Source organism: Hermetia illucens, chromosome 5 (assembly GCF_905115235.1).
Source record: "Hermetia illucens chromosome 5, iHerIll2.2.curated.20191125, whole genome shotgun sequence".
NCBI classification, from domain to species: Eukaryota; Metazoa; Arthropoda; class Insecta; order Diptera; family Stratiomyidae; genus Hermetia; species Hermetia illucens.
In genome coordinates this window covers 111,974,905-111,995,006 of record NC_051853.1, presented here as the reverse complement: position 1 = coordinate 111,995,006, position 20,102 = coordinate 111,974,905, and the positions used below count along the sequence as shown (strand labels likewise).

The 20,102-nt window shown below is 43.2% G+C and overlaps 1 protein-coding gene across 1 annotated transcript in view; it reads right to left on the bottom strand.

Moving 5' to 3' along the window:
* LOC119658359 (intraflagellar transport protein 140 homolog) overlaps positions 1-20,102 on the bottom strand; it is a 124,976-nt gene that overhangs the window by 39,713 nt on the left and 65,161 nt on the right. Inside the window, exon 9 of the mRNA XM_038065719.1 lies at positions 12,673-13,081. Coding sequence (XP_037921647.1) covers positions 12,673-13,081 — 409 coding nt within the window. The remainder of the gene's footprint in view (positions 1-12,672; positions 13,082-20,102) is intronic.

The window sequence follows — 20,102 nt, the reverse complement described above, 5'->3', positions numbered from 1 at the left end:
ATATATGTCTGGACGCTCTGTTGGGATTCGATGAGAGATCAGAAAAAGCTCCCCTGGTTCCTCGCATATGTTGCATTCCGGACACGTCTGGAAAGACTTTCACCATACCGTCGTAACCGACTGCATATGACAGAAAGTTTCTGCTTAAGGTGTCCAAAATTTCAACTGCGGGTGTCTCACTGGGGATGACATAGTTCGGATAAACCCTCTGCACCTTATTTCTCACCCATCTGCTGGCATTGCCAGTGCTGATGTGAATCAGTCTAGCAATGTCCTGCCTTAGTAAGTCCCACCGACGTTCCAGACGAATTTTCCATGGTGGATCTCTTTGGTCACTCTCAAACCAATAACACGAAAGCGAATCTTCTGACCATGCATTCGAATAGCCGTAACTGCATCACAATACACAAGTGATTGTAGTTGCAGCAGCGACATATTAGCACACAGCCAAGATGCAATCTCATCATTGATTTGAGGTAAAATTCCCGTAGTTGCCGAAGATGCATAGAGCCTGGGAATACCTGGTCTATGCAAAGGATCCATATCCGAGAATTCTATACACGCTCTTAGGAATTCGTTCCAAACCTGAGCGGAAACCTCAGCTGGACGGTAGCTAAGAGTGCTTCGGTGAGTACTGAAACTGTTGCCTACAGTGCGGTGTGGTGTTATTGATGCCACCGCCTCTGCTCCTCTGACTCGGTCACCAGTTTCCCCGATGACCCCAAGTCGAACACGCTCTCTGATAATGGTCGGGATTGTGTCGCTGCGAGTAATAAAGCGCGAAACAGCTGCAGCAGGCGGAGCAATGTTCCTGGTGGTCGTGGCGCCTAGACGTCGAACCGCCCGACGACTAGCGGTTTCAACGCGTGCTGTCCATTACAGGCGATCCAGTCATCAAGTCAGACGACTCCCGCCGGTTATCCGTACCGGACCTTAAATTCCTTCTTCTTCTCATAGATGGATTTGCATTTTATACCTAACTGCCCGGTTCGGGGATAGCTTCCTCACTGAGTAATCTGCAAGACTGCAAAGTTCCTGCACTTTCCTCACCTACCCCCTGAGACGCTGCGGAGGCGTACAGCCATTCAGACAGAAGTTATCCATCCTTCCTCCTTTCACAACCAGGCTTGGCACCGGCTACGGCGGTATTATTATTATTATTTATGGCTAATGAATGTTTTTGATAAATATTGACAAACGAAAATATCTCAAATTCTGATCTCAAACTATGCCAATAATGTTTCAGCTTGCCGGTACATGGATGGTACTTTGAGCTCAACTGGCGGCCGAGTGCATTGCGGGCTCCTCCAGCGTAAATAGCAGGCCGTGGATGGCAGGCTTAAGACTCGCTCTCTGTTCCACACGATAGTGTCTTTTGAAGCAGTTCGAAGAAACGATATCGTGCAATGTGAAAACTGCAGGAAGGTTGGTCATGCCGCATCAAATTGTAATATGCATACCGATGTGTCAAATGCAATAACCCCCATGGACCTAGATCGTGAAGAAGAATCAAATTTCATCATAATCGGTTCAGTCGTTTTTGAGTAAATCGGATGTGACAGACGGACGCACAGACATTGAATCGATTCTAATAATGTTTTGTTTTACATAAAACCTTAAAAACGGCCTGTGGGGAAGTAGATTCCTTATAAATTGAACTTTAATTGACATTGGACTGAAATGGAATGTCAATTATTCTCGTAAATCATACCCTTAGTGTCTTATGCCCATAGCTTAGCATGCAGTAAGTTCGCTCGAACTCAGTAAGTTTGCGACGCTGTCTTCTACGCTGATCCTAAGATGATTAAGGGGAATTTTTCAGTCCATTTCGAAAAATTGGTAATATACTATTAGGAAGGTTATTTGAGCAGATATGGGAGTAGGACATATATAAACGCATCACCCTGATTTTCTTCAGATTTTGGTGTTAGGTAGTTTCCGAAAATGAATCGTGTCTCACTTAAAGTCTATACATTTTGACTATTCGCGCTTTTTGTAATTTATGTCAAAACTGATATCAGTTTCGGAAAGTAACAATCGAGGCCTTTTATTTGGTGCCCCATATGACTGTATTCGGCCAAAAAATGTGTGGGAAGCCCCCTTTGCACTCCACGTAAATTTATGCCACGCAATTTCATAATTCGCATATGTCCACCAGATATGGTTTAAATCGATGTAGTCATTTTAGAGAAAAGTGCTTGTTACAGACAGACAATGAATCAATTTAGTAAGGTTTCGTTTTTCACAAAACCTTAAAAATTCGTTAAAACAATCAACCCATTTCTTACTAAAACCTTTAAGTACATTTTCCCACTTCTTAGGAGAACTCAAACTCACACAATTCCCATTCGGAAAAAATCAAATCTCATTCTCATATCACTATTGAATTGCGCATCAAAAATCGTTGAAAGAATCCTCTATACAATTGTTTTTGCACATGCCACTAAATTTGTCGTCATACGACACTTTCAGTTTCCTGATAAACAGAAGCACCCCACCTTTAATGTCCTCTTCATTCTTGAAAGTGATATGCCATCAAAAATGAATAGCAATATCCCCTCTACCGCATATATTCTCGACATTCAAAAAGCCTTCGACGATGTACTCATCTACTAAATGTTTAATATCTTGCAAGCTCCTTCTGAGCCACGTGAAGATTAGAAAAGATTCCCCCCTAATTAACACACTCAGAACGGGTACCCTTTTTGAAATCTTAATGATCATCCCCTTCTTCCATTCTCTGAAAAGAGCCTCGGATTCGAAGGATTTTCATACGAATGGAAGTAACAGATTTTAAAACTACCAGCGCAATAGCAAACTACCTTTTGTCACGACGCACACTACGCTGAACTTGCCGGAACTTCGCTCTATATCGTAGTTCGTGTCAGTCCGCTACCACTCACAGGAGTCCGTAGAGCCTTCAACCCTTTCCGCTCATCGATACCAGAAGACTCTAATGTCAGTAGATATATAGGGAGATCCTGTCAAAGGGGCGTAATAGGTTTCTAGCAAAGTACCCGAAAGGCCGGAGATTCGCCTTAAGGGTCAGTCTTGATCCTGAGAGGAGGCAGCCACACCAACCCGTAGTTAAGCCGACTAGCTTTTTATCGGTCCATCCTTCCAGGAAAATCTTACCTCCGCCATGTCTGAACGGAATCAGCAACATCGAAGTGATTGGAAGAAGAGCATCCTCCGCCGATTTCGCCGAAGAAGAGGAGTATGCGCACATAGACCAGCACCTGGAGGAAGCTCGCCTCACGCCGACAGGCCAGCACGGCACCCATATTTGCATCAGCCAACGACGGCAAAGATGCACCCACGTGCAACAGCGACACCCCCGTCAGCACTTCTGCAGCCTGGAAGGAAACAAGAATCCCGCTGATAATCATCTATGAGGACGAAACGGAAATTCCGTGCATCATAACTAAACATTTGGAAATGCGCTCAGGAAACGCGGTGAGAATACCAAAATCCTAGTCATCTCGACTAATGACTTTGAGAAGACTTGCAGCTACCTCACGAGCAAAGAGAAGAGTTTCTTCTCGAACATACCGATGAGCAAATATTTATTTATTAATTTTAGTTTTAAGTAATCCCCCCCCCCCTTGTCGAGGGATTTTCCCTATATTTCCCCTCCTTTCCAGATGTTCAATAAAGAGATATAAATGCCAATTTAATCATAAGATTTTACTTTTAGGTTTTGACTTAGATTAGAAAAATTATGTTAAGTCTCTTACTTTTAGTCATACTTTGAAGCACTCTGTGTGATTGGCGTTTGTTAAGTTTACGACAATTCATCATCATGAACGGCGGAACAACGGGTATCCGGTGTAGGCGTGTGTGGATTTCATAGTCATATCTGTTATCGGTTGTGATTTTCGACCCTAGATAGGAGAAATGTTCAACGGTCTCAAAGTTGTAGTCTCCTATCTTCATTATTTTCGTTTGACCAGTCCGATTCAGTGTTGTTCGTTCTTTCGTTTTTGGCGCTGACAACGCCACCATGCACATTATCTTGCCTTCATTAATGTGCAGCCCGAGATATCGCGCCGCCTGCTCGATCTGGATGAAGGTAGACTGTACATCTTGGGTTGTTCTTCACATAATGTCAATATCGTCAGCGCAGGCCAGTAGTTGGGTGGGCTTAAAGAGGATGATGCCTCCTCTTAAGGTAATTACCTAATTGTGTTTCAAATTGGATTTTTCCAAATAAAATATGCATGCAAGTCGATTGTCCACCAACAAAATCACGGCATTGCACATAATCTTTATTCAATTATTGTATGCACCTTCCTATACTTTATGTTATCAAATTCATACAATCAAATGCCACTAAGAGTGGCTTAACTTAACTTCAATTTTTAAGAATGGAAGCTACGGACCTAATGCAAGTGACATTAATAATTAGCACTTGCAACGCAAATAGTGCCTTCCGCAGTTCTCAAAACAAATTCGTTCAAATTAATTACATTCAACAACAACTGTCAAAAACGAAAAGCGCCGCCATATTGCAAATGACGCAATAAACTATTATCTGTCACGCATCACAAAAGTTCAATTTTCCGCACCTTTTTGCGTGCCGCATTGCGCATCGGACTTATATTTTGCCTCATACAAGCCCGTGTAATGAATTTCATTTGACAGCTCTCTCACTCCGCATGCACGCAGTTACTCCGCTGTTATGTTTGGCCCCTAAGCGATTCGACCTTATGATCGATATAGATGGTGCACCTTTGTATACCCATGTGTTTTTCCACTTATGACCCTAAAAAGAATCCATTTTTCATGGACAGTAACGATTCAATGCAAAAATGAATTTATTTTGTTTCGTACGAGCAAAGTTTACGGATAGCTGAGTGGTTAGAGCGCAAGGCTGTCGTACGGAAGGTCGGGGTTCAAATCTCACTGGTGGCAGTGGAATTTGTATCGTGATTTGAAGTCGGACACCAGTCGACTCAGCTGTGAATGAGTACCTGAGTGAAATCAGGGTAATAATCTCGGGCGAGCGCAATGCTGACCACATTGCCTCCTAGTGTACCGTTACGGTCTTAAATGAAGTGCTCTAACACACTTCAAGGCCCTGATCCAACATGGATTGTTGCGCCAACGATTATTATTATTAAAGTTTCACAGGTGCTATTTAGTTTCTCCATCTCTCTTTTGTTCAGCTAATGCTCTCCTTTCGTAAGCCCTCGAAAACAGCGTACTGACTTACGCTCCATTATTCTAGGAGTTGTTCTTGTGTTTGCGAATCATCTCCATCTAGTAATTTCACATCTCCGCCTTATTAAAATCGGTTTACTGTCTGTCTGTCTGGCCGTCTGCCTGTCTGTCTGACCGTCACACGCATTTTTCTCGGAGACGGTTGAAGCGATTCGCACCAAATTTGGTAGAAAGGTGGGAACTGTGAACGCTTACGCATATAGTGAGTTACATCCTTTTACGTCAAATTTAGGGGGGGGGGGGGTCCCCGTACTAGCAAAAGGGGGGTGTAAATTCTTTTTCATCAAATATAGTCATGTGGGGTTTCGGAGCCGGTCTTAGTTTGGACATCTGTTGAAAAGGTGCGGAGTGCGGGGGACTGAAAGTGATCATTTTTTAACGAACCCATTCTCAGAAACTACTGAACCGAAAAATCTGAAAAAAATCAGGGGGCTGCCACTATATGGTGCCTAAGCTCCGAAATAGCCTACATACCGATACCTGTTCAAATAAAGGTAATGATAGTACATTACTATAATTTTTAGTAATTGAAAGGAAAACCCCCCTTAAGAGCACCCTAGAATTACAAAATGCAGAAATGTAGGTTATAGTATAGAGCATAATCGTGCTAAATTTGGTGAAAATCGCACCATTACTAACAAAGTTATACTAAGTCAAAACTGTTGCTCCTCTGCAAATTCAAGACTATGAATGTCAATATCACTTGAAAGTGGATATTTTCACATAATATATGCATATTTTACGTGCTACATGCTGATGAGACAAATGGACACTGAAATCTCTTTATAAAAGAAATACGCAAAACCTTTCGTACCTGAAGCGCCTAGCTTCCGGTTTCCCGACTTGTTTTCAGTTATCTGCGGTCCTTTTCAAAATGACCATTTTTGAAAAACCAAAACCATCTTTCATACGTATATTGCTTTGGAGCACGCTTACCGAAGGCCTTCCAAAGTAATTGGTACCGTTCAGCAGGAGTTTTTTATAAAGAAAAACAAAACAAATTTAGTGTAAATCGCATAAATGTCAAATTTTTATACCACACACAGCATTGGTGCGCCATATGCATTCTCAAATCCGCATTTCATAGTTGTACACCTGCTATATTACTAGAATAAGAAATAGGTCGGATGGAGCAGACAAAAAAAATTTTGATTCGCTGGCGTAAAGTAATGATGATATGGACCCAACAATAATGAAGATGCCAAATAAATGATTATTCCTTATTAAAAGCTGACAGTGACTCCTCAGGGCTAGCACATTATAAATGTAGGACTTTGAAAGCCTTTTTGAGCGCTCTTTGGCTTGAATCCGGATGCTATTCAACTTTCTGCGCCTGAGAGAATGCAAGGCCGATTCAATACCATCCATTTAGCATAAAAGTGCCCAATTATAACATAACGATTGGTTTTGCTCTCCCACTCATTGAAGAAAGCTAAAAAACGTTCTAGTCTCGAAAATTCGATTTGATATCCAAGCACAGGATTGCTTTACAATTTTCTGTAGTACCACAGCGTCAGGAAAAATTTTTCAAGCATTGGTCAGTGTAAGTATCCTTCAAAGTTACACGTTGGTAGCCTTTGAGATAGGCGGACAGGCAGTAGTTGCAGCAAGCGAATAACAGAGCTTCGTCCCAGGGAGCAGTATATGTACCTTCATATCTGCCCTTGCTTTTGTAGTTCAGATAAAATCTTTTTCGAAAATTGCTGTACATCTTGTCTCCCATCGGCGTCTGATCCATGTCGTCAGGCAGGCAATCATTGACTCGTATTTGAACATACAACTTTACCTTACCTTTGATAGGAAAATAACCTTGGAAGTTTTCTATTTCAACAAGTTGTTGTAAATTTTTTGGCAGAAATATGAATTCAAAATGGACCTCTGCTTCTGATTTCAATTTTTCTGTAGAATTTCTTTATATTATTATAAATATCCCATGTTTCTGACAACAACACTAAGAACAACAACAGCAAAATCGAACATGACGATACAACCGGCTATAGCCGAAACTTTCAGAAGAAGCAACAACACACTACGCTCACCGCTGGGAGATTTCACTATAAATCCCTTTGCAAGAAGCGCGAAGTTATGACGGTCTCCTACTGAAAAAGTTAAAAGGCCCATTGTCCCAATGGTGAAGCTGACTGGAAGTGAAAAAGGGAGTGACACCGTATAGGCTAAGAGTACTGACGATCAAAAAAGAGAGGCCATCGAAATCAAGTTCGGAAAAGGGGCCACGAGAAAAAATGGCAAAATCCGAGCTTTATGACACCCATTTCATCCGAAAGACAACAGTAAAGGAAGAAAGGCTACTCAAGAAGTGCGGAGTGGTCCTACGGAAAATGAAGGATGCTACCATCGTCCAGCTAAACATCTCCATGGATACCAAAAATGGCATAATTGAGAAGGAAGAACTTCTGGACCTTATTGCACCCCAGCGAAACCCCTGGATGACAGTCGAAGAGGAGTTCAGGAGAAAGCAAATTGCTAGTGCAGCCTCTAGTTGCGCAAAAAGACAATGCCCTCAGCCCGCCAGAGGGGCAACAGAAAATCAACAAAAAGAGGCGAGGGGAAAACTGCGAATATCTGCCGACGAGAACACAGCAGGAAGAATTCCTCGTGTTGGTAACTAAGCGACCCAACCAGCGTCGATAAAGAAGAAAATTCAGTAACAGCAACCTAAGTTGAATAGCGACAGTAGTGGCTTCACTGTAGTAAAGTCGAAGTCGGCCACGGCATTAGCGTTAAAGAAAAAGGAAAGACGCGAACCAAGGTGAGAGCAAAGGGGGATTTTTCGCAGAAGTTCTGAGAGAAGTCCGCAACAACGCCAAACCAGAAGACGCTGAGATAGATGTTAAATCTACCCGGCGGACTCAAACTGGCGATATCAAGTATATCTAGCTTGGGTGGAAGACCGAAAAGAAGAGTACCTTCTGCAAGACAGCCAAGAGAATTCTAGACACGAAGACAGTTGTTTCCAGTCTAGAACCCATGTGCACCCTTGAAATAACAGATCTGGATTATTTCACTAATACGGTAGAGCCGGAGGAGGCGATAAAACGGGATTACCCAGATGTGGGCAACCTTAAGGTGAGAGTTATAATACGTTTGTCCACTCTAGAGGGCAAAAACTGGCCATTGCCACTATCCCTGAGAAGACAGCGATCCAACTTCTCCATTGTGGGCAAATGGAGATCGGACGGATTACTTGCAGAATAAGGCAAAGCGCAAATAGTGGAAGAAAGAAGAATTGACTTGTGGTTTCTCAGCGAACAGTTCTGGGATAGGAGCTCCTCATTGTGGTATGCCGATATATCTGGCACTGCTGCCATTTGGGTGGGAGATACAGTTAACTTGCTAGTGCGGGCCCGTGGTTGAGGAAATGGCTTCGTTTGAGTTCGTTAAGCGATATTGACGTTCACGCCAAACGTTCCGAGGAAGGCTCGCCGCCTTGGAGGACAAAATTAGAAACACGGAAGAAAGAATTTTGGTCGGAGGAGACTCTAACGCCAGAGCCCTCGAATCAGGCATGCCTCAATCAGATTCTCGAGGCACACAGACCTTGAAAATGACCAGCAAGACAGGACTCATTATCTTGGATACCGGTAACACTCCTACATTCCGACTATTGCTACAGAGTCTTAAGTATCAGCGGTCAAACGATGGAAACTACTGGAAGATTTCACTACCAGCGGTCATCAGTACATTTGCTTCGTAGTTCATTCAACAATGAGCCTTATTACCGCAGCTTGTAATGCATCAGCTTCTAAAAGGAAACTGCTTCCTGGGAAATTACCCATGTACTGGTGAACGGCTGAAATTGCACGCCTACAAAGGAATTGCCTCAGACTTCGGCAGATTGCTCAGCGCGCAAAAGGCCAAGACGAGGTGATGTTTCCTAAGCATCAGCAGAGTATAAGAGTGGGGAAAAGGAACTCCTCCATGAAATCAACAGACAGAAGGCACACCGCTGGCAGGAGCTCATCAACGACGTAAACAGAGAGCCATGTGCCTCTTGTATAAGCTGATTTCCCCGGTCCATTGGTCGCCCTGTTTTATAGAAGCAGCGAAGATGGATAAAATTGTGCAGGCACTATTTCCTGTCCCCCCCATCCAAACTGACACTGTCGATGAAGAAGTGAGTACTGAGGTATGCCCACTCTTTACAGCAAAGGAACTAAATTAGGCAGTCCTGCCCATGAAGTACAAAAAAGCACCAGGACCGAACGGTATTCCCAGCGAAGTGTTGAAACTCGTATGCAAATACTGAATACTGACTTGCTACTCGGCCCAATCAATAGATATCTGACAGCAGGTGTTTTTCATTCCCGCTGGAAGGTTGCGATACTTGTGCTGATAAGCAAGGGTAAAGACTTCCCAGCGGCGCCGTCAGCGTATTGTCCACTCTGTATGTTGAACACAGCGGGGAAGCTTGAGAATTGCATTACTGGCTGTGCCATTTAGGGGAATCCATACTCCCAGGATGGCCGACGTTTAGGTCGGTGAAGGACAAATACAAGCATTTCAAGAAGTAGTGGGGGGGAGCTAAAGGGCGAACGATGGCGCGTAGGTGTGGTTGTCGCGCTATGCCTCACCAAGGAATGAAGGGCAACTATATATATATAAGTGCATATGGAAAACAGAATGAAAACAAAAAATTACAAAGTGACCATCACATGTGTCAGCCAAAGATCTACATCAGGTTAAGAGAGGTCAGACGTTCAGGATATAACGATTAGGAATGTTGTTTTTAAAGGTTAGAGATCTCCATTGCTAAGATTCAATTACATCGCAATTACAATTATGACGAGGGAATCATACTACCGAAGCATATTCAAGAATATTACGGACGAATGATTTCTTATAAAGGTTACCTCAGGAATTGAATTGACACGAGCAGCGAAGCATAAAGCGAGAAGTGCAGCTAAGTACATCGACATAATGAAAATAAAATCGGAGTTTGCTGTGATCACCCCTAGCTCCTTGTAAGAAACAATGACGGGGAAACTTATTAGTGAATAGCATAAAGAGTAACATTTCTTCACATTAAGTGGTAACTTGTTACGAACGCACCACTGAGATAATGTGTCAAGATTTGATTAAAGGCTGCCCTGGTCAGTAGACGAACAGGCAACACAAAGCATGTCGTCTGCATATAAAAGGCTAGGACAGGTAAACAAGGAAAGAAGATCATTCACTAAAAATGAAAACAGAAGTGGACCGAGGATGGAGCTTTGGGGTAGTCCCAATAAGGGAAGAAATGGAAACGGGATAAAACCATTGAAGAAGACACGATTTACTCTACCATCTAAGTAAGGTCTTAATCACGAGAGAATACTTGTCGGACATCCATACAATGGGAGTTTGAAGAAAAGCAAGGAATGGTTAATAGAATCGAAAGCTTTGTAGAAGTCAGCATAGATTGCATGGACATAATTTCTTGTATTTAGAGACTTCGCAGCAAAGTTGGTGAACTCCAACAAATTGATCACAGTCGAGCGACCGTGCTGAAACCCATGCTACTCTTTCACAATGAAGTAACCGGTCCAGGACGAAAGGCAGTCTTTTACGGATCTTTCAAAAATTTTGTAAAACGAGGAAAGGATGAATATAGGTAGTTACTTTTCGGCCCGGGTATTGTCAACTTTTTGGGTATAATTCGAGCTTCCTTCTACATATCCGGAAAAATACCTTCGGAACATTTCTTGGTATAAATAATAGTAAGGGGAAGGGAGACTTTTAATAATTTCTCCTATCTAGGGTCGAAAGTCACAACCGATAACAGCTACGATGTTGAAATCCGCGCACGGTTATTGGCAGCCAACAGAGCCTATTTCAGCTTACAAAAACTGTTCCGCTCAAAACGTCTCACCATAGGCTCAAATTCTTAGTCTACAATACAATCATCTTGCCAATCCTCATGTATTCCTCGGAAACTTGGTTAATAATCCAGCCCGGAAAGTCTATAAGGGCAATATCTATGGTAGAAAAAGAAGACGAGGCAGACCCTGCCTGAGATGGAGCGATGGCGTGGGTCAGCGCGCCAGACAGCTTTTAGGAATATCGAATTGGTGAACCTCGACGGAAAACCGGGATGCCTGGAGTTCATTATTAAGGCAGATGATGATGATGAAGGAAGATGTTTTATTACAATTTTTTTACGAAAAGATTCGGAATACCATCGGGACCGGAACGGCCATTAACATCGACGCTGGGGGATTCAGAAGAGGAAATGTGTCGGAAGTGTGGTAAGATGAGTGGTTAAGAACGGAGGAGAAGTGATCCCGAAGAAGTTCACAAGCTGATTTAGAGGAATAAGAAGTATGACCAAGCAACTTTTACCAACAGTGGGAGAAAAGCATAAATTGCGAACGCGTGAAAAGATGAATTTGAATTTTCGTCGCTCGAGTGAGTGTTCGATGCTATTTAAATACTGGAAAAGTGGATTTTTGATCAGAACTTTGGCATGCTAACGAAGAGTTATATACTTTACCCTGTCTTCTTCCAGAACGTTGGAAGGTCAGACGAGCTTTATGTATTGCAGACCTCTACAGTGAACCAGCCAGAGTATCTGCGCAGACTAGAATGAGAAAGGCGAACGAAACAGGAAAAAAGGTTTTCCAAAAAGTCATGAAATACTAAAACATCCTGGAATGGAGCCTTCATTATTATTAAGAAGTGGCAAATGAAGCCCCAAGTAGGAGTTTATCGGAACACTGTTCCTGAAATTACTATATAGGAAAAATTAGGGTGGTGATTTCGGCTATATGCAGCACTTCATATCCGGCAGCTCGGCCTCCTGAGGTATCAGACGGAGACATGTCGGTCGGCAATCTGGAGAGAGTTCTCAGATTCGCAGGGCGCACAATGAGCCTAACAAAGGCCTGAATACTTGGAGCTGCTGCTCTGCCCACTAATTATCGTGAAATTTTTAGAGGTTTTTGGTTAGACAGAGACCGGTAATCCTTAATGCTGCACATATTTCGAATTTTTCCTCCCCTTCGTTGTTTCATTCGATATGAAAAGTCTAAAGACAAAGTCCATATTAAGGGAGAAAAAATCTACATCTGCTGCTTTAACTGAACGCACAATCAATCATACCTTGCATATAAAGGGTTTCATGTTACAAACCGAAAAATGATTCAATTTTAAAAAGGTTCACACAAAAGACCTTGGTTCCAAAGGTTCAAATTCAATTTCGAACTATTTCGATTGAGAGGATAACGCTCGTGGTACAACAATATCATAATCAGATGATGGTTTATAAGTCTAGAAAAAGAAAATCTCGCGAAAACCGAACTGTCAGCGATAATTTTTTCAAATTCTGCGACTGACAATTTCCATTCGTATGTTTTCTCCATTGTTACAAGGTGTCTGCAAAGTGGAAGTTCGCCCCTAACTTACCCGAAACCATGAAGTTTATATAGAATTGCTTTTTAGTTTTCAAATTACCACATGGGGTGCGCAGAGATTGACCAATTGCTCCCCGGGCGCCAAATTAACGATTTCCAGCTCTTTGATAAGGCATTTATCTGTAGCGAACATTATAAATACTTGCGATTCGACATGGCCCGATAGCAGATTCGGTCCGGCGCCAGCTGTGGTCAACGCTGCTGCAGTTGCTGATGCCGATACGGTCGTTGTCACTGCCGTCACTTGTCCACCGGTTTTACCACTAATTCGAAGCCCCTGGAATTCGATGCCGATTAGCCCCATCTGTCTATTGCTCACTGGACAAGTCCCAGCACCACCAGCGTTTTTTGCCGGTGCCGATGATTTTTGCTTTGGCTGTTGCAGTGAACGTGCTTCGACAGCCAACAAGCGGTTGTCGTCCGTGTCCCAGAGAAAGGATACTGGCAATCTGAAAGGAAAAAACCAAAAATTATACCATTAGATGTTGTGAATGGTTTCTATGGATGCCAGTTTTTTCAGTCTTTTAAATTTTCATTAAAATCAACTATATTAAGTTATTAGCAGGGCTGAGTTCCTAATCAGTGGCGAGATGGGTCACAGATACTGCCACAAATAAACGCACATCCATTCTGCAAAAATCCATCATTTTAGTTGAAAGCAGAATTAAACAAATAAATTTCATCCAACTATAGGAGGAAAGGTGGAGTGGGGTTTCTCATATTGATTTATTGAAGAGAATATTATGTGTGTAGTATGTATATGGGAAAGGATTTCATAATATAGATAATAGAGGGGTGTTAAATTTTTTTCCACCGAATATAACCTTGTGCGGCATCAAATGAAAACTCTGGATTAGTACTTTCTAAATCAGGTCCTCATTTTGAAGTCAATTGCAAAATGCGGGAGTGAGGAGATCGTACTAACATGGGTTCTAATGTGTAGCAATCCTCTGGAAAGTTTGGTAGGAATTCAACTATAATTAACAAATTTACAATAGGTCAAAGTTGCTTCTTTTCCGTCAAATTGGTACTCCTTAGGAGATAAAATGTCGTGTTCGAGTACGTTCAGCGTATATGCACTACAAGCTATGTATAAATGAAACCATCGCGTACCCGAATATTATTACATGAAAGATCAACAAAACCTTTCATTCTTGAAGCACGGCGCTTCCGGTTTCCCAACTTGATTGAATTTGCACGTCAATAAAGCAACAACAAGAAGAGTTCTCAATTTTTAAGGTTGTGTTTGCAAAACAAAACCTTATTAAAATCGGTTCAATGTCTGTCTGTCCGTCTTTTTTTTTTTAAGGAGGTGGAAATCTTCAAAATACACTGGTCTGGACACACCAGCGTGTGGGATTTTTACCCACTAAAACCACCCCCGACTCCCTCCCTGCTCCACGGAACCACCATATGGTATTACATCTCGGGGCGGAGTCAGCTCACTCTAGCTTAATCACCTTTCTTCTATACGCGGTGCACGTGACCGCGGTTTTCTCCTTTCCTCTGCCTTTCGCAATTTATCTTGAATAGATGCTATCATTAAGTTGACCGCATACCAATTCCCTTGATGTGCTAGCATTTTCGGGGGATGCCTTTATACGGGCCAGAACCCTTCTGTGGAATCGGAAACGGTTTCATGGCTATGAATCTAAGAAACGAAGAAAAACGGTTGAGGGAACTATATTGGGCGGGCCTACCAGGGATGGAGCAGTCCAGGGTGCTTATTGGGGGATACGAACCCATGCGCACAAAGGATTGCTTAAACCTCACCAAAAAGAACCTCCGAATCATAGTGGGAATTCTCACTGGTCATTGTCGGCTGAACTACCACCTAGGGAAGCTAGGGATATCTACGGACACTGCCTGCAGGTTCTGTGAGGAGGAGGACGAAACCTCTATGCACGTCCTGGGACAGTGTCCAGCACTTGTGCAAAGTAGGTCGATACATCTGGGAGAACACTTAATACCAGATGCAAAGCTGAAACTTCTGGAAGTGGGGAACATACTAAAGTTCCTAACGGTTACTGGCCTGCTTGAGATACTATGATCAACAGGTACACTATAACCAGTAAAAGGGGCACAATAGTTCTTCAAGGACGTGGTGCGACTTTCCCTTAACAAAATAATAATAATAGCATTTTCGGCACCAGATTTTCTTGTACGAGCACCTCTTCTAGAGTCTCCTCTAGATTCTTCCTTTCTTCCACAAATTTCGAACAGTGGAAGAATACATGCTCTGGGTCCTCCGGGACTCCCTCGCAATTTGGACAGTCGGGTGAGGTCTCCAATTTAAACCTGTGCAGGTATTGCCGATATCCTCCATGCCCCGTGAGAAACCGGGTGAGGTTATAATTAATTTCACCGTGTCGTCTCTCCAACCACTCCTTGATGGCAGGAATGAGCCTGTGAGTCCACCGACCCTTTCCCGAGCGTTCCCACCGCTCTTGCCATCTATTTATGAATCTCTCCCTTTCCCGCGATGAGGAAGAGGTTGGCTTCGCATTATATATGTTCGCCATCTTATCTGCCAAGATGTCAATCGGCATCATTCCAGAGATGACGAATGCTGCATCATCTTAGACAGTCTTGAAGGCAGAGCATACCCTCAGGGCTGTCCTCCTGTAGACTGAACTCAGTTTGGTAGCGTTCCCCGACATCCGCAACGCCTCCCTCCAAACTGGGATTGCATAGAGCATGATCGAGGTCACCACCCTGGCTATAAGCAACCTAGAGGTATGCCGTGGCTCTCCCACGTTCGGCATCATCCTTGCCAGGGCCGTACTTGCAGTTGATGATTTGTCGCAAACATACCGCACATGTTGGTTATAGCTAAGCTTCCTGTCTATCACCACCCCCAAGTATTTGATGGTCGGCTTGGAAGTGATGATATGATTTCTGATTCTAATACAGGCGTAATTTCTCTTCCTGCGCTAAGTGATGAGGACCGCTTTTGTTTTTTTCTCTGCAAGTGTCAGACCAGAGCTCTTCAGCTAACTTTTAACAGCACCGATTACCTCGCTTGAGTATAACTCAGCATCTTCGTGATGCTTTGCGACAACAACCAGTGCTATGTCGTCAGCGTAACCCACCGCTGTGGCTTCCCCCGGAATGGGAAGATTAAGTACATCGTTGTACATGATGTTCCACAGTAGTGGGCCCAATACGGAGCCCCGCGGGACACTCGCGGAAACAACGTACCGCTGGGGTCCGTCATCAATATCAGACCAGAGCCTCCTTTCAGTTAAATAACCATTGACGATAGCAGCGAGATAGGCGGGAATACCAACTTTCGCTAGAGATTTCTGAATTAAATTCCAATTAGCCCAACTGAATGCATTTTTCACGTCCAGGGTTACTACCACGCAATATTTGCTGATACTACCGTTTCCGTGAATTGCATCTTCGGCCAAACCAATAACCAATTTGATGGCATCAATGGTTAATCTGGCTTTACGGAACCCATACTGCCAATCTGAAAGGCCACCTTGGCTCTCAACCACTGGGAGTAATCTATTCTAGATTACCCGCTCTAACATTTTCCCCACCATGGTTCACCTGGAGGTTTACCTGGCTTGGCAGAAATATCCCCTCGGACATGCACGCTTCGAACAAGTCGGCGAGCATGTACGGCCTGGATTTCACTGGAAGCTTAAGGGCCTTATTCGGTACTCCGTCCAGTCTCGGCGCCTTATTGTCTCTCTATTCCGCAGCTCGTCTCTGATCACTGGCGGAATTGCCATCACATTCAGAGGTGGCTGCAATGTGTCGATGCTCTCCTCTTGTTGGGGAAATAACCCCTGGATTGTTTTCCGCAAGAGGGTGGGACACGTGATCTGCGGAGATGAACGACCCCTAAATCGTCCCATCACGATTCTGTAGACCTCTAAATCGTCCCATCACGATTCTGTAGACTGGCGCATACCTTCGCAAAGTGCCCAAACATTAGGCATTTAAAGCACCTCTTTAGTGAAGTCTGTTCTCTTAAACGGCAGACAACCCATCCAATCCGAACTTTTCCGGCCGCCAACAACTTCTGTGCTGCCTCCGCTGGTACTCGTATTTTGGCCGTTTGAGTACCGCCATTGGCTTTTCTGTCTGTCCGTCTGTCTGTCTGTCACAACTTTTCTCAGAAACGGCTATACCGATTGACACGAAATTTGGTGAGAAGGCGGGAACTGTGGACCCCCAGACATGCAGGGAGTGATATCCTCCTACGTTGAGTTGCAAAATGGGGGTGTAAAAATCTTTTCACCAAATATAGTCACGTGGGGTATCAAATGAAACGTCTTAATTAGTACTTTTCGAATTAATTTTGAGATTTGTTAAAAAGGCAGGGAGTGGGAGGGGTGGAAAGTGATGATTTCTTTCACGGACCCATTCTCAGAAACTGCCCAACCGAAAAATCTTAAAAATTCATTCTATCATATATGGTGCCCAGGCCTCAAAATACTCTCCATATCGATATCTGTTCAAATTAAGTTAATAATAGTATATTTTAATATAGTATGTAGCATATTATCTCCAAGTTTGATCAAAATCGTACTATTAGTAACAAAGTTACAGTAGCTCAAAGTTGTCTTTACCGTGTAAATTTACAACCGGAAGTACTAAATACGACATGCTAAATGCATATTCTTAACGGGCTACGTACAAAGGAGATAGTTCAACACTCAAATATACTCACACAAGGAGCAAACAAATCCTTTCATACCTGAAGCGCCCAGCTTCCGGTTTCGCGACTTGTTTTCTTTTATAATTTATTTCCTTATTTGCTTAAAGCTACGTGACATAAAAACAAGTACGGAAACCGGAAGCTAGACGCTTGAGGTGTAAAAGGTTTTGTGTTTCCATTTGTGAGGAATAATGATTATATGACAGTTCCATCTGTACATAGTTAAAAGTACAATTGCGCTGTACTTTTTAAAAAGCCAGTTACACAGATAATTCGATCTGGAAAGCACTGTATTGATAGCAGTTAACCTCATACGCTTCACACTAGAAGCTCAATAATGCTACAAAAGAGGGCTGGGGAGAAGTAGATTTCACAAGAATGGAATTTTCATAATTCACTCGAATGTCAATTATTCTCGTTAACGTCAGCATCTAATTTGCGTGGCTTAGGTTGCAGTAAATTCACACGAAATCGATAAGTTTAAACTGCTATAACCTTGATGGTAATAGCCAAATTTCCATGAAACTTGGCAGTATTATGTACGATGCTCTCTTCTATGTTGCAAAATTTGTTACTCCGAGAATGCACTTAAGGGAGTTTTCCAGGAAATTTCAAAATTTGGTAATAGTTCATTTGAGCAAATATCGGAATGGGACATATTTTGAGGTCTAGATTTGGTATAAGTGCACCACCCTGACTTTCTTTCAAAATTCTGCGTTGGGTAGTTTCCGAAAATGAGCCCTGTCTCACTTTAAATGTGTACATTTTCCCTCTCTACTCACGCATTTTCAAACCTACGTCTAATATCACCTTTCGAAAGTACTAACTGCGAACTTTCATTTGACACCCCACATGACTACATTGGTTGAACAAAAATTTTACATCCCCTCCCTTTGCATGTATGGGGAACCCCCCTTTAAACTCCACGTAAATTTATGTCACTCACTGTATGGATGGGATTTCATAATTCTCATCTGTCCACCAAGTTTCGTTTAGGACGGTTTAGCCGTTTTGGAGAAAACAGTCTGTGACCAACAGATAGGCAGACAGTGAACCAATTTGAATAAGGTTTTGCTTTACACAAATGTACAAATTATGTACTATACTGACAACATCGCATCTGAGCCCTGAAAAGCGAAGAGCTGGGACCCAACACTGTGGCTCAGCGAATTCTTTAATCGGATTATTCAGGAAGGAAGAACACCATCTGACTGGCAAGAAAGTACCACTGTTCCAATATGGAAAAAGAAAGGTAGTCCCGCAGAATGTTCAAATTACCATCCGATCCGGTTACTTTCCCATACCATGAAGATTTTTGAACGCATTCTTGACAACCGTATTCGCGAAATCGTTGAAATAACCGTGAATCAAGCCGGATTTGTGAAAAACTGTGAACTAATGACGCAATACACGCTGCGCGGTTACTCATGGAGAAACACCGTGAGAAGCATCGCCCTCTTTACACTTTCTACTTTCTGGATCTAGAGAAAGCGTTTGACCGTGTACCACACGAACTCATCTGCTATGCTTTACAACAACACTTCGTGCCAGAAGAACTCGTGCGGGGTTGAATTGCTCTACCACGATCCGAAAAGTAAAGTTCGAAGTATGGCGGGTGTATCAAAACCGTTTCCTGTCTCTGTTGGAGTTCATCAAGGAAGTGCCCTCTCACCACTCCCCTTCGTCCTTGTTATGGACACCGTCACACGGGATATCCAACGTCCAGCGCCCTACACACTGCTTTATGCAGATGATGTTTTCCTAGCATCTGATAGCAAAAATGATCTCGAACAACTTGTTCAAAAATGGAATGATCGCCTCATGCAACACGGTCTCAGATTGAATTTAAACAAAACTGAATTTTTGACGACCGATCCCCATGAAACAGGCACAATCACTGTCAGCGGCAGTGATCTGCCCAGAACTGAGCGATTTAAATACCTCGGGTCAACGCTATCAGCCAATGGAGAACTGCGTTATGAAATTTCTTCACGCATTAAGGCAACCTGGATGAAGTGACGTTCCACAACTGGTGTCCTTTGTGATCGAGGTATCAACGAACGTCTCAAATCTAAAATTTACCGCAATGTCGTCCGTCCTATCGTTCTCTATGGTTCTGAGTGTTGGCCGACCATAAAAGACAATGAACGGCGTCTTGCGGTAATGGAGACGAACATGTTACATTGGACTAGTGGCGTGACACGTTTAGATCACATCCGAAATGAGGATATCTGCGATCGTTATGGGGTTGCACCGATCGTGGAAAAGTTGCGAGAGAGGCGTCTTCGATGGTATGGTCACGCAATTCGTGCAAACGAGAATTCACTTGCCAAGATTGGTCTGAACATCGAAGTCGATGGTAAACGACCAAAAGGCAGACCTAAGCAACGGTGGCTTGATACGCTGGATGGGGATTTGAAAGTCTCGAGATTGCACCTAAATCAGGCATTCGATAGAGCCAAATGGCGAAGCCGATCACGACGAGCCGACCCCGCTTGTGAACGGGACAAAGGCTGAAGAAAAAGAAGAAGAATCGTGGAAAAATTACAAGAGAGGTTTCTTTGTTGGTATGGTCACGTAATTCGCGCTAACGAGAATTCACTTACCAAGAGTGGTCTGAACATCGAAGTCGATGGTAAACGACTAAAAGGCCGGCCTAAACAATGGTAGCTTGATACGCTCGTTAAGGATTTAAAAGCCTCGAGATTGCATCTTGTCCAGGCAAGGCCAAATGGCGAAACCGATCACAACGAGCCGACCCCGCATGTGAGCGAGACAAAGGCTGAAGGAAAAGA